The sequence below is a fragment of the Loxodonta africana genome, chromosome 20, assembly GCF_030014295.1.
Source record: "Loxodonta africana isolate mLoxAfr1 chromosome 20, mLoxAfr1.hap2, whole genome shotgun sequence".
Taxonomy (NCBI): Eukaryota; Metazoa; Chordata; class Mammalia; order Proboscidea; family Elephantidae; genus Loxodonta; species Loxodonta africana.
In genome coordinates, this window is record NC_087361.1 from 77,298,984 (window position 1) to 77,315,361 (window position 16,378).

Consider the following 16,378-nt stretch of genomic DNA (forward strand, 5'->3'; position numbering starts at 1 on the left):
TGACCCAAGAATTTCATTCCCAGGAATTTATCAAATGGAAATTATTAAAGACTTACAAATGTAGAAGTGTGTTTAATGAATGTTGTTTATAACAGAAACCAACATAAATATAGTTAATACATGGTAAAGTCATATGACAGAATCCTATGCAAGCTCGAAAAAATTAAGTCTTGTTGTTGTTAGGTGCCACCGAGTCAGTTACAACTCATATTGACCCTATGTACAACAGAACAAAACACTGAGAGGTCCTGAACCATCCTCACAATCCTTACTATGTTTGAGCCCATTATTGGAGCCACTGTGCCAATCCATCTTGTTAAGAGTCTTCCTCTTTTTCCTTGACCCTCTACTTTAGCGAGTATGGTGTCCTTCTCCAGGGACTGGCCCCTCCTGATTACATGTCCAAAGCACATGAGGCAAAGCCTTGCCATCTTACTTCTAAGGAGCATTCTGGCTGTACTTCTTCCAAGGCAGATTTGTTTTTCCTCCTGGCAGTCCGTGGAATACTCAACATTCTTCACCAACACCATAGTCAAAGTGCGTCAACTCTTCTTTGTTCTCCTTAGTCATTGTCCAGCTTTCATGTGCATTTGAGGCGATGGAAAATACCACAGCTTGGCTCAGGCACACCTTAGTCCTCAAAGTGATATCTTTGCTTTTTAACACTTTAAAGAGTAACACTTTAAAAATTAAGTAGTAGCAGAATATTTAACATGGAAAGACGTTCATGATATAGTGATAGATGAAAAATAAAGTTGAGTATTCAGAATGCTGATAATATATTTGATAGGTATGTGTGTGCGAATGTGAATTACATTATGGAATCATATAACCAAAATATGATCAGTAGACAGTGAAATTATGGGTATTTTTAAAATTGCTATGTAGTGTTTTTTCTAACATCAAAGTACCTCGAAAGATTTTGCAAATGAAAAATTCATGTTATTAAGAATAAAAAACAAAAGTAAAGAAAATACTTGGCAAAGTAATAATCTGATGAGCATAAAGTGTTGTGCTCCTTGCCACAGGAACAATAATATAGCTATAACAAAATTATATTGAAAATCTAATATATTCCAATAAAAAATTTTCTTTAAACCACTGTTTTTCGTAGGGATGAAAAGTTTGGAGTCAAAACTTTTAAGACGTAAAGCATGATTACAGTAGGTATCAGAAGTTCTCAAGCTCCTATGACACTCTTTTGAACATTATATTATAAAAGTGTAATTATTATAATGCATGTCAGTATTGTAGTGGTTACAGAAAACATAATCTTACCTCAAACACATATTCTGTTGAATATTGGAGATTATCCATGAAGAATGAGCAGTCATCACGTTGATCTGTAAATACTTTATCTCCACCTTTTCTTGTCAAATTGTAACGTTTCTTGGGGCCATTAGGGTCATCCGGCTCCTCACAACTCACCATCATACTGTTATCTGATTTCAGGCTAACAGTCAGGCCCTTCACCTTACCTGGCTCTATCAAAATGAAGAAAAATTTGTTATTTCACTCATTTACAAAATGTGTGTTTTATTTACTCAACAATGTGAGTATAGTATAAAATACTTTAAGTTATGGGGTCATGGAGGACGAAGTTATGGTAGTGCATGGATAAAAAAGCTATAAGAAAACATTTGAAACCAAATCACCTATTCATTCAGTTAAGTAATGGCATATAGATTGTAGTTGAAGTGATGAGAGTTTATGTGATCTTCCAAGGGAAGTGTATAAATTAGAAAAGAGTAAAAGAGGGCAGAAGGGAACAGAATGGAAGAGAAAGAAAAGGAAAGGAACAGAAAGAAAAGGGAAATGAATCAAAGGGAAGAGGAGGGGAGTGGAAGGGGAGAGGAGAGAAGAGAAAGGAAGGGAAAGGATGATTGCTGGGAAACCTCTAAGGGTAGATGAAAAGCCCGTAAAAGAGACTGAGAAGCCACACCAGGTAGGTAGAAGAGAGTGTGTAAGTGAAACCGTGAGGGTAGCGAGTTATTCTAACGAGTTATTTGCACTATGAATGTAGCAGAGAGGTCATGTAAACTGAGCACTAAGAAGTATTTGTTGTGCTTAGCAATTAAAAGATCACTGATTGTCCCGATGAGGGCAGTCTTCAGTGGCTGATATAGAGTGAACTGCAGTGTGTATATAGTGAAAGCGAGGTCAAGGTTAGAGACAATGAGTGTAGACTAGAAGTCTGGCTGAAGTGGTAACCAAAAAACCAGTTGCCTTTGAGTCCATTTTGACTCATGGTGATCCCATATGCGTCAGAGTAGAACTGTGCTCTGTAAGGTTTTCAACGGCTGATATTTCAGAAATAGATACCCAGGCCTTTCTCCTGAGGTGCCTCTGAGTAAACTTGAACCTTCAACCTTTCAGTTAGCAGCCAAGCTTGTTAACCCATTTGTACCATCCACCAACTCTTAAATAGGAATCATATTGTAACAAGAAGGAGATTTAAGAAAAAAAAAAAGCCAGCTATCTATGTCTCTCTGGGAGGTAGATGTAGTCCTACTTTTCACCCGCTCACTCTTTGGCTCACAATCATCAAGTACCTACTGTGTACCAGGCACTGTGCTATGTTCTAAATATATAGTGGTAGGTACCCTTATCCTCATGCAGCTTACAATCTAATGGGTGTGACATATATTAAGAAACTGAATCCTAAACACATAATCCCAAAGGAATGGGGTCTTTGAAAGAGAATGGAAAGATATTTCAGAGGAAAAGACCTTGAAATGAAACCTAAGATCCCTCTCACACTTCTAGAACATGCCAAATGCCTTTCCTGCCAGTGACCCTTTACAATTGCCCTCCCAAATGCCTGCAAGATTCTCCATCTGACTTTTTACACAGCTCCATGTTAACTTCAAAATCCAACATTAAAAATGCTTTCAGGAGGCGGGGCCAAGATGGTGGACTAGGGAGATGCTACCTCGGATCCCTCTTGCAACAAAGACTAGGAAAAACAAGTGAATCGATCAAGTACATAACAATCTACGAACCCTGAACAACAAACACAGATTTAGAGATGGAAAACGAACAAATACGGGGAAGCAGCGATTGTTTTCGGAGACTGCAGCCAGCGTCCCAGTCAGTGGATTTTCTGGAAAAACTAGTTTCCCAGTGATGGCTCGGAGACAGCAGTCCATATCAAACCACATAAAGAAGCAGACCATGACAGCTTCTACAACCCCCCAAACAAAAGAATCAAAATCTTTCCCAAATGAAGATACAATCCTGGAATTATCAGATACAGAATATAAAAAACTAATTTACAGAATGCTTCAAGACATCACAAACGAAATAAGGCAAACTGCAGAAAAAGCCAAGGAACACACTGATAAAACTGTTGAAGAACTCAAAAAGATTATTCAAGAACATTCTGGAAAAAATAATAAGTTGCAAGAATCCATAGAGAGACAGCATGTAGAAATCCAAAAGGTTAACAATAAAATTACAGAATTAGACAATGCAATAGGAAGTCAGAGGAGCAGACTCGAGCAATTAGAATGCAGACTGGGACATCTGGAGGACCAGGGAATCAACACCAACAGAGCTGAAAAAAAATCAGATAAAAGAATTAAAAAAAATGAAGAAACCCTAAGAATCATGTGGGAGTCTATCAAGAAGGATAACTTGCATGTGATTGGAGTCCCAGAACAGGGAGGGAGGACAGAAAACACAGAGAAAATAGTTGAAGAACTCCTGACACAAAACTTCCCTGACATCATGAAAGACGAAAGGATATCTATCCAAGATGCTCATCGAACCCCATTTAAGATTGATCCAAAAAGAAAAACACCAAGACATATTATCATCAAACTCGCCAAAACCAAAGATAAACAGAAACTTTTAAAAGCAGCCAGGGAGAAAAGAAAGGTTTCCTTCAAGGAAGAATCAATAAGAATAAGTTCAGACTACTCAGCAGAAACCATGCAGGCAAGAAGGGAATGGGACGACATATACAGAGCACTGAAGGAGAAAAACTGCCAGCCAAGGATCATATATCCAGCAAAACTCTCTCTGAAATATGAAGGTGAAATTAAGATATTTACAGATAAACACAAGTTTAGAGAATTTTCAGAAACCAAACCAAAGCTACAAGAAATACTAAAGGGTATTGTTTGGTCAGAAAACCAATAATATCAGATACCAGCACAACAGAAGGTCACAAAACAGAACATCCTGATATCAACTCAAATAGGGAAATCACAAAAACAAATTAAGATTTATTAAAAAAAAAAAAAACTCATAACAGAATCACGGAAGTCAATATGTAAAAAAATCACAATAATCAAAAAGAGGGACTAAATACAGGAGGCATAGAACTGCCATATGGAGAGGGATACAAGGCGATATAGAACAATACAAATTAGGTTTTTACTTAGAAAAATAGGGGTAAATAATAAGGTAACCACAAAGAGGTATGACAACTCCATAACCCAAGATAAAAGCCAAGAAAAACTTAATGACTCAACAAACATAAAGTCAAACACTACGAAAATGAGGATCTCACAATTTAATAAGAAAAACGTCTCAGCACAAAAAAGTATGTGGAAAAATGAAATTGCCAACAACACACATAAAAAGGCACCAAAATGACAACACTAAACACTTATTTATCTATAATTACGCTGAATGTAAATGGACTAAATGCACCAATTAAGAGACAGAGAGTCTCGGACTAGATAAAGAAACACGATCTGTCTATATGCTGCCTACAAGAGACACACCTTAGACTTAGAGACACAAACAAACTAAAACTCAAAGGATGGAAAAAAATATATCAAGCAAACAATAAGCAAAAAAGGAGTAGCAATATTAATTTCTGACAAAATAGACTTTAGACTTAAATCCACCACAAAGGATAAAGAAGGACACTATATAATGATAAAAGGGACAATTGATCAGGAAGACATAACCATATTAAATATTTATGCACCCAATGACAGGGCTGCAAGATACATAAATCAAATTTTAACAGAATTGAAAAGTGAGATAGACACCTCCACAATTATAGTAGGAGACTTCGACACACCACTTTCGGAGAAGGACAGGACATCCAGTAAGAAGCTCAATAGAGACACGGAAGACCTAATTACAACAATCAACCAACTTGACCTCATTGACTTATACAGAACTCTCCACCCAACTGCTGCAAAGTATACTTTTTTTTCTAGCGCACATGGAACATTCTCTAGAATAGACCACATATTAGGTCATAAAACAAACCTTTGCAGAATCCAAAACATCGAAATATCACAAAGCATCTTCTCAGACCACAAGGCAATAAAACTAGAAATCAATAACAGAAAAACTAGGGAAAAGAAATCAAATACTTGGAAACTGAACAATACCCTCCTGAAAAAAGACTGGGTTATAGAAGACATCAAGGAGGGAATAAGGAAATTCATAGAATGCAACGAGAATGAAAATACTTCCTATCAAAACCTCTGGGACACAGCAAAAGCAGTGCTCAGAGGCCAATTTATATCGATAAATGCACACATACAAAAAGAAGAAAGAGCCAAAATCAGAGAACTGTCCCTACAACTTGAACAAATAGAAAGTGAGCAACAAAAGAATCCATCAGGCACCAGAAGAAAACAAATAATAAAAATTAGAGCTGAACTAAATGAATTAGAGAACAGAAAAACAATTGAAAGAATTAACAAAGCCAAAAGCTGGTTCTTTGAAAAAATTAACAAAATTGATAAACCATTGGCTAGGCTGACTAAAGAAATACATGAAAGGAAACAAATAACCCGAATAAGAAACGAGAAGGACCACATCACAATAGAACCAACTGAAATTAAAAGAATCATTTCAGATTATTATGAAAAATTGTACTCTAACAAATTTGAAAACCTAGAAGAAATGGATGAATTCCTGGAAAAACACTACCTACCTAAACTAACACATTCAGAAGTAGAACAACTAAATAGACCCACAACAAAAAAAGAGATTGAAACGGTAATCCAAAAACTCCCAATAAAAAAAAGCCCTGGCCCGGACGGCTTCACTGCAGAGTTCTACCAAACTTTCAGAGAAGAGTTAACACCACTACTACTGAAGGTATTTCAAAGCATAGAAAATGACAGAATACTACCCAACTCATTTTATGAAGCCACCATCTCCCTGATACCAAAACCAGGTAAAGACATTACAAAAACAGAAAATTACAGACCTATATCCCTCATGAACATAGATGCAAAAATCCTCAACAAAATTCTAGCCAATACAATACAACAACATATCAAAAAAATAATTCACCACAATCAAGTGGGATTTATACCAGGTATGCAAGGCTGGTTTAATATCAGAAAAACCATTAATGTAATCCATCACATAAATAAAACAAAAGACAAAAACCACATGATCTTATCAATTGATGCAGAAAAGGCATTTGACAAAGTCCAACACCCATTTATGATAAAAACTCTCACCAAAATAGGAATTGAAGGAAAATTCCTCAACATAATAAAGGGCATCTATGCAAAGCCAACAGCCAATATCACTCTAAATGGAGAGAACCTGAAAGCATTTCCCTTGAGAACGGGAACCAGACAAGGATGCCCTTTATCACTGCTCTTATTCAACATCATGCTAGAAGTCCTAGCCCGGGCAATTAGGCTAGACAAAGAAATAAAAGGCATCCGGATTGGCAAGGAGGACGTAAAATTATCTCTATTTGCAGATGACATGATCTTATACACAGAAAACCCTAAGGAATCCTCCAGAAAACTACTGAAACTAATAGAAGAGTTTGGCAGAGTCTCAGGTTATAAAATAAACATACAAAAATCACTTGGATTCCTCTACATCAACAAAAAGAACACCGAAGAGGAAATAACCAAATCAATACCATTCACAGTAGCCCCCAAGAAGATAAAATACTTAGGAATAAATCTTACCAAGGATGTAAAAGACCTATACAAGGAAAACTACAAAGCTCTACTGCAAGAAATTATAAAGGACATACTTAAGTGGAAAAACATACCTTGCTCATGGATAGCAAGACTTAACATAGTAAAAATGTCTATTCTACCAAAAGCCATCTATACATACAATGCACTTCCGATCCAAATTCCAATGTCATTTCTTAAGGTGATAGAGAAACAAATCACCAATTTCATATGGAAGGGAAAGAAGCCTCGGATAAGCAAAGCATTACTGAAAAAGAAGAAGAAAGTGGGAGGCCTCACTCTACCTGATTTCAGAAGCTATTATACAGACACAGTAGTCAAAACAACCTGGTAGTGGTACAACAACAGGCACATAGACCAATGGAACAGAATTGAGAACCCAGATATAAATCCATCCACATATGAGCAGCTGATATTTGACAAAGGACCAGTGCCAGTTAATTGGGGAAAAGATAGTCTTTTTAACAAATGGTGCTGGCATAACTGGATATCCATTTGCAAAAAAATGAAACAGGACCCATACCTCACACCATGCACAAGAACTAACTCCAAGTGGATTAAAGACCTAAACATAAAGACTAAAACGATAAAGATCATGGAAAAAAAAAATAGGGACAACTCTAGGAGCCCTAAAGAAGGCATAAACAGAATACAAAACATTACCAAAAATGACGAAGAGAAACCCGATAACTGGGAGCTCCTAAAAATGAAACACCTATGCTCATCTAAAGACTTCACCAAAAGAGTAAAAAGACCACCTACAGACTGGGAAAGAATTTTCAGCTACGACATCTCGGACCAGCGCCTGATCTCTAAAATCTACATGATTCTGTCAAAACTCAACCACAAAAAGACAAACAACCCAATCAAGAAGTGGGCAAAGGATATGAACACACACTTCACTAAAGAAGATATTCAGGCAGCTAACAGATACATGAGAAAATGCTCTCGATCATTAGCCATTAGAGAAATGCAAATTAAAACTACGATGAGATTCCATCTCACTCCAACAAGGCTGGCATTAATCCAAAAAACACAAAGCAATAAATGTTGGAGAGGCTGTGGAGAGATTGGAACTCTTATACACTGCTGGTGGGAACGTAAAATGGTACAACCACTTTGGAAATCTATCTGGCGTTATCTTAAACAGTTAGAAATTGAACTACCATTCAACCCAGAAATCCCACTCCTCGGAATATACCCTAGAGAAACAAGAGCCTTCACACAAACAGATATATGCACACCCGTGTTTATTGCAGCTCTGTTTACAATAGCAAAAAGCTGGAAGCAACCAAGGTGTCCATCAACGGATGAATGGGTAAATAAATTGTGCTATATTCACACAATGGAATACTACGCATTGATAAAGAACAGTGACGAATCTGTGAAATATTTCATAACATGGAGGAACCTGGAAGGCATTATGCTGAGCAAAATTAGTCAGAGGCAAAAGGACAAATATTGTATAAGACCACTATTATAAGATCTTGAGAAATAGTAAAAACTGTGAAGAACACATCCTTTTGTGGTTACGAGGCGGGGAGGGAGGGAGGGAGGGAGGGAGAGGGTTTTTTATTGATTAATTAGTAGATAAGAACTGCTTTAGGTGAAGGGAGAGACAACACTCAATACATGGAAGGTCAGCTCAATTGGACCGGACCAAAAGCAAAGAAGTTTCCGGGATAAAATGAATGCTTCAAAGGTCAGCGGAGCAAGGGCGGGGGTTTGGGGACTTCTAAGTCAATTGGCAAAATAATTCTATTATGAAAACATTCTGCATCCCGCTTTGAAATGTGGCGTCTGGGGTCTTAAATGCTAACAAGCGGCCATCTAAGATGCATCCATTGGTCTCAACCCACCTGGAGCAAAGGAGAATGAAGAACACCAAGGTCACATGACAACTAAGAGCCCAAGAGACAGAAAGGGCCACATGAACTAGAGACCTACCTCATCCTGAGACCAGAAGAACCAGTTGGTGCCCGGCCACAATTGATGACTGCCCTGACAGGGAGCACAACAGAGAACCCCTGAGGGAGCAGGAGATCAGTGGGATGCAGACCCCAAATTCTCATAAAAAGACCACACTTAATGGTCTGACTGAGACTAGAGGAATCCTGGCGGCCATGGTCCCCAGACCTTCTGTTGGCACAGGACAGGAACCATCCCGAAGACAACTCATCAGACATGAAAGGAACTGGACAGTGGGTGGGAGAGAGATGCTGATGAAGAGTGAGCTAATTATATCAGGTGGACACTTGAGATTGTGTTGGCATCTCCTGTGTGGAGGGAGGATGGGAGGATAGAGAGAGTTGGAAGCTGGAGAAATTGTCACGAAAGGAGAGACTGGAAGGGCTGACTCATTAGTGGGGGAGCAAGTGGGAGTACGGAGTAAGATGTATGTAAACTTATATGTGACAGACTGACTTGATTTGTAAACGTTCACTTGAAGCTCAATAAAAGTTAATAAAAAAAAATGCTTTCAGCAATATTTAAAAGTAAGCACTTGGTTGAATCAGAAAGTCTGTGGAGATGATATTGCACCTTATTTTTCTTTACCTGTTTTCACATCCAGTATAGATTTTAACAGGATTATTTCTAACTTCCCTTAGGATATCTCCATACCTTCTTTGAAATCACAGGTTGTAAGAGTTAAACACAATAAAAAACCAAAGGCTACCATAAAATCTAGCGTCCATTCCTAAAGCCGACTTTTCTCCACTTATATCACCCTGGTAGGCAACTGTCTGAATTCTTCAGGCACAGCAACACATTATCTTGCCTGTCTGTGATAACGCAGAAATTTAGGAAAATAGCAGAAGTATAGAGCTCTGGAACCTGGACTTCTTAAACCGAAACCTAGCTGACATTAAGGATTTTTACATCCATCCCTGAATAGGACAAGTTTTCTAATTCAGCCTGGTGAGCTTCAGGTTCTCTGGAGCTATAGATGCCACCTTACCAATTACAAGTTGGTATGGAATCAACTCTGACTCATGGCAACACAGTGTGTGACAGTAAAACTGTGCTGCATACCATTTTCAATGGCTGATTTTTTGGAAGCAGAGTGTTAGGCCTTCCAAGGTGCCTCTGGGTGGACTCAAACCTCCAACCTTTTGGTTAGCAGCAGAACACAATGAGAGCTTTAACTGTTTGCACTACCCAAGGACTCTAGATGCCACTTTCCTGTCATTAATGAGTCTCAGAGCTACCTCAGAGCCAGACTTAACTTCAGGCCTAGAAGCTAGGGGTGGGCCTCTGGTTGGTGTAAATGGTTCGTGCTTGACTGCTAGCCAAAAGTTGGTGATTCAAACACATCCAATGGCACCACAGAAGAAAGTCTTATAAAGACGTGCTTCCGTAAAGATTACAGCCAAGAAAATTGTACGGAGGTCATGTCTACTCTGTAACGTGTGGGGTCACAGTGAGTCAGAATTGAGGGAGACATGATACAGGTGGCAAGAGCCAAATGCTGTTGAAAGGAAACCTCAAATGGAAGATGTGACATAAAATAAAATAGTAAATAGTTCAAAGGAATAAGAAGAAAATGCTAATAATATGTTTCATGAGGTGTTTTGTCAGGTGAGCAGAGACTAGTAATACTTGTAAGAGATTATTAGGTGTCCGCTTGCAGTTAATATTTTTAGATAGCAAAGAAAACAACAGACAGTGTATTTTTATCTAAGCTGGTTAGGTACTCAATTGCCTGAAAGCCTACAAATTGTACCAGTTCATTTGCCATCGTGCTTTGTTCTTACAATTGTGTGACTTCATCTGAAGAATACTGAAAACCTAGGTGAACTAACAATTTTTAAATTCTTTTATTTTAAATTAAGACAAACCTTAAATATTAACAAATGCCCCCCAAAAAACCAAACCCGTTGCCATCAAGTCAAAGTTCAACTCATAGTGACCCTATAGGACAGAGTAGGACTGCCCTGTAGGGTTTCCAAGGAGCACCTGGTGGATTCGAACTACCAACTTTTGGTTAGCAGCTGTAGCTCTTAACCACTACATCACCAGGACTTCCACAGGTCAATTTATTTCCCAAGTAAAGCATAAACATAGATATACTATAGCCTAAAAAGTTCATACTTTGCTCTTTTTCATTCCTAGAACGAAGTATTGGAGCATATAACTTACTTATTATTTCTGTTTGAAGTGTACATGGACTGGCAGTTCCATTGCGTTGCACTTTTCCAAAGGTGTAGGCAAGTACTGATACAGAATAGTTGCTATAAGCTTTCAAATTTTTCAAAGTATATTTGGTTCGATTTGGTTCCAGAATCGTGCACGCATTTTCTAAGGGGGGGAAAAAAAGGAAAAATTTAAGTCAGCAAAATTTAGGAGTCTCACATATTTAATTTTGCATTCGACATGATATCATTCCAATCAGATACCACGTTAATGAGTGATTGAGAAATAAGTACATTCCTGATGCACAGAAGTGCATGCAACTATCAACAAATGTCTTGAACAAGTGCAATTATTATAAATAAACTCAAATGCTCAAAATTAGGTTTTCAGATCTCTAATTTGGTAGATAAAATATTTAATACATTTCAGACACATTTGAAGATAGTCTCTTTTCTTTCTGAGAAAACACAGCCCCTAGTGGATATTATGAAATTCTTGAGTTGTGACATTTCAGGATGTTTATTTTTTAGAGCAATGTTTTCTGATACTTAGCCTCCAAATTTTGATCATCAGTATTAGCTACTGCTATAGGCTTTAGATGCAGATCTAAAATATGATCACCTAACTAAGCCTGGTCTATCATACTAATTTAAGCGTAACAGTAATTCACGAAGGCTGCAAGAATCAGGGAAAGCTTCTTGCTGACAGTGGAATCCACGTTGTTCATTGAATGAATGAAGAGTGAGGTTGAATAGGTTTAAGGAGTAAGAGACAACATTACATATGAATGAAGGAACATTTTGATTTTGGGGACAAGACTGACTGGGAGAGCAGATTCTGGCTGGGAAGGCATACAAAAGGTAGGACCATGTTTATGTGCGTTTCAACATTCAGGAAGAAGAGTTAAAAGTTGAGAAATAACTAGTCATTGACTATTTTTGAGTAGACAAGTGGCATCGGAAAAGATGTGTTGAAGGAAGATACAGTGGCAGCACGTTGGTGCTTAGCAGTTACAGGAATGATAATAATGCCAATAACAATTAAAAAAATGAATAACTATGTGCCAAGTACTGTTTTACATGGTGTACATGAATTAATTATTTTAACCATCACCACAACCCTATCAAAAAAGCAATCAAACTGGTTGCCATCGAGTCAATTTTGACTCATAGCAACCCTATAGGACAGAGTAGAACTGGTCCATAGGGTTTCCAAGGAGTGGCTGGTGGATTCAAACTGCCAATATTTTGGTTAGCAGATGTAGCACACCACTGTGCCACCAGGGCTCCATAGTATCATCTGATTTTACAGATGGAAAAAAAAAAAAACAGTCACAGACAGAGTAAACAATCTAAGATTTCACTGCAAAGGAGGAATGAAGGCAGGTAGAAACCCACTGAGTCTCGAGAATCCGTGCTATAGCCTGGGAGAGGGAACAAGGCCTGCATTGGGGCCAGTCATTACCTCATTACCTTAGTTTTGGAGATCTCACTTCTCTGGTCCAGTTGTATGAGCCTATGGGCTTGCAGGAGCAGAGTAGGAAGGATCTAACACTTGCTAATTTCTCGCCTCAATTACTTATCCATTAAATGGAAACTATAGTAATATCTTTACCTCACCATGGGATTTTAAACAGTGAGATAAATAGTCCTGCCCTCTCTCTAGTGAGAATTCTTTTCTAGGGCAAGACACGCGTGAGCTCAAGAGAGGGTCAGGCGGTACTCTCTGACTGGTGGCATCTGCCAGCTTCTTGTATGAGGACTAGCTTCTAGGAAAATGCTCACATTCTTCGTAGGACCCAATCAAAGCGTCAAGACGCTGTTCTCAAGATCAGCCTGTCTTCATTTCAGTGACCTAATTTTGTACAATTTTATATGTAATCTCACAGAAGTTTTATATTAGAATAAAAACATGATACTTCATTTAAGTAGCTGTATGAAGTTTTTATCGTAGCCAATTTGACTCAAAGTCAACTTGTTCATTTTACTTTTGTAGATACTGTTGTTTGGGAGTTTTTTTTTTTTTTTTTTAACCAATAATTAATTGGAAGTGTGCAGCGCTTAGAAAGGTGGATTGGAATGTTCACTTCCAATTAATAAAGTTTCTAGCTTGGGTTGAAAGGAGAAAATACTTTAAATACTCCTGCCTCCTCTATATGTTTGAACACTTGTTCTCAGTACTCTGGCTTCACAAGTTGAGTTCTTGTTTGCAAAATGCTTGAAATATTTTCCCCCTTAGGGTAACAAGGACATCAAGTCTTCAGGCCAGGTGTGTTACTCTAGAACTAGCTGGAAAGACAGACTTTCCCACTTGTCTCCCTTTTGTGTTCAAGAAGGTACCTCAGGAAATCTTTAATAATCCCCTAACTTGAACCACTCTAATGCATCTTGAACACTCTTTCAAATAGTGTAAACCTGTTGATCACCAAAGAATTTTGTGCTGCCTTTAAAAAAAAAAAAAAAGGTAGCTTTTCTCTGAAAAAGGCATTACTCAAAATAATTTCCAGCTTTATCATTTTGACCTTGAAGGGTACGTATTGATTTTAATAACTTTTGAAAAATGGTTTTTTGAATGTGACAAAAACTGGAAGCTCTCTCTCCCAATTGTTAAGGAAGCTTCAGTGTCCCTTGAGGTTGCTAAGTAAATGACACAATACTGCAATTCTCCCAGGTACCTTGTGCTAGAACATGGACAACTCACTCAGTAGCAGAAAAAGCACAGTTCAAGCTGCTAAACTTGAGTATTTATTTATCTTAAATTTTGTGAGGCTTAGTTTCATCATATGAGCTATGGAAATATTTATGGACATCTCAGGGTTATTATTAAAAATTTTTATGAAATATTTAAGGAAAGCATTACAAAAACATCTGATACATAAAACCAGACCAGACCAAACCCATTGCCATGGAGTTGATTCTGACTCATCGTGGCCCTATAGGACAGAGTAGAACTGCTTCATAGTGTTTCCAAGAAGCAGCTGGTGGATTTGAATTGCCGACCTTTTGGTTAGCAGCCATAGCTGTTAACCACTGCACCACCAGGGCTCCAAGGAATCTAAAAAGTGTAAGTTACCTTTTTCCTTTGCTTCTGAATGTAATTCCTAGCTTTCACAGACAATGAAATAATTTAGAAAATCTGATAAAAAGAAATGAAAACTGCAATAAGAGTTCATAGATTTTGCTTCTGTGTATTTTTAATTGTGATTTTATTTGAAATAATGAGAGTAGTTAAAAGAATCGCTTTAACAATTCTATAATGCTACCAACCCTCTTTGACTTTGCAGCCCATGTTTGGGATGCAGGAGTTAAAAAAAGCAGAGAACTTTTCTGTCACAGCAGCTGGTTGTGTTGCTGTAAAAGGGAATGCATATGATTTTGTACTGAGGATTCCAAAGAGCGTTTTAAGCAAGTTAGTACTGCTCCAGGGTGGAAGTTGGATGCAGTTACCAATCAATAGTGTTTGGAGAAAAGGACATGGGCAGCCTGACATTGTCCAACATCCCCAAGGCCACCACCAACACCAAGTGTTATATTTGGATAGCAATAAACTGGGTAATACACAATGAAAAGGAGCTATACTAGTGGCACGGAGCCCTGGTGGCACAGTGGTTAAAGCATTCAGCTGCTAACCAAAAGGTCAGTGGTTTGAACCCACCAGCCACTTCACAGGAGAAAGATGTGGCAGTCTACTTCTGTAAAGATTACAGCCTTGGAAATCCTATGAGGCAGTTCTACTTTGTACTTTCAGTTTGCTATAAGTCGGAATCGACTCAGTGGCAACAGGTTGTACTAGTGTAGGAGCCCTAGTGGCACACTGGTTAAAGCACTCAGCTGCTAACCAAAAGGTCAGTGGTTCAGACCCACCAGAAAGTTGTGGCAATCTGCTTCCAAAGGGATTACAGCCTGGGAAACCCCATGGGGCAGCTCTACTCTGTCTTATAGGGTCACTAGGAGTCTGAATCAACTCGAAGGCAATGGGTTTGGTTTTGCCTTTAAACTAGTTGAAAAACAAAACAAAACAAAACAAAAAATGCTTTTTGGGGCTATGACAATTAATTTTCTCATTGTGTCCTTCTTCCCCTAATATGCAAATATAGGTTTTTAAAACTATACTTAATCTAATATGCAAATACAGGTTTTTAAAACTATACTAAATAGAAGAGTAAAAGCAAAACAAAACCTGGTGGCACAGTGGTTAAGCGCTTGGCTGCCAACCGAAAGGTCAGTGGTTCAAATTGACCAGCTACTTCACAGGAGAAAGATGTGGCAATTTGCTTCTGTAAAGATTACAGCCAAGGAAACCCTATGGGGCAGTTCTACTCTGTCCTATAGGGTTGCTATGAGTCATCAGAATTGACTCAACGGCAGTGGGTTTGGTGTGGGGTTTTGGTAAGTTTCCACCGTATCCTCTGGCATACGAAATACTCCGTAGTGGAGAGTGTATACAAAGTGAGAATGCAGCAAGAGATTGGGAGTAGGAGAGTCAGAGATGGAGAGAAAAGAAAACCAAAACAATGTGGTATTACAGAAGGCAAGCTAAAAGAATTTGTAAAAGAAGCGTCCAGTGGGGCAAGAGCTCTAATTGTCTTGCCCTTTTTTCCTTCTATAATTTCCATTTTTCCTTTCTCCTAGATATAACTTTGGAAATTACCTAACTTCAGATATAGTACAGGGATCTCGTTCATAGCATTTGAGTCCTCTTATGCCAACTTGGGAACTGCATGTGTATTAAAGTTACTTTAGTTTGATTATTAAGATTTAAATAATTAGCAAAAATAATATGCTATCAAAATATTGTATAGCTTACAGTAACACGTTGAAGACAAATGGTTTTTCACTTTTCAAAATTTTTGAAATTCATGTCCGGTTTTTTCTCACCAAATACAGAAATGGAATTTTCTGAGGTGTCCAGCTCACTCCTGCCTTAACCTAGAGCTAAAGGATTAGTGGAGGGGACAGTGGTGGGTCAGTGGTAGAATTCTGGTGGTTAGTGGTTAAGAACTTGGTTACTAACCAAAAGATCAGCAGTTCAAATCCACCAGTTGCTCCTTGAAAATCTTATGGGGCAGTTCTACTCTCTCCTATAAGGTTGCTATGAGTCAGAATCAACTTGATGGCAATGGGTATGCAAGAGACCTGGGTTCGATTCCTGACCAGAGCACATTAAGCACAGACACCAATTGTCTGTCATCTGAGGCTTGTCTGTTGTTATGATGCTGATCATATGTCAGGGGAGCTTCCAGACTAAGATGGAGTAAGAAGAAAGGCCTGGCAATATATTTCCTTAAATCAGCCAATGAAAATGCTATGGATCATAAC

At 38.2% G+C, this 16,378-nt stretch overlaps 1 protein-coding gene across 10 annotated transcripts in view; it reads right to left on the bottom strand.

Annotated features, from left to right (window-relative positions):
• The window catches only part of PTPRC (protein tyrosine phosphatase receptor type C), a 136,699-nt gene that overhangs the window by 36,092 nt on the left and 84,229 nt on the right, over window positions 1–16,378 (bottom strand). For all 10 annotated transcript variants that reach the window (XM_023548249.2, XM_023548247.2, XM_023548245.2 and 7 more), the window contains 2 exons: window positions 11,067–11,225; window positions 1,279–1,484 (listed from right to left, as the gene is read on the bottom strand). In XM_023548249.2, the coding sequence (XP_023404017.1) occupies window positions 1,279–1,484; window positions 11,067–11,225 (365 nt within the window). The remainder of the gene's footprint in view (window positions 1–1,278; window positions 1,485–11,066; window positions 11,226–16,378) is intronic.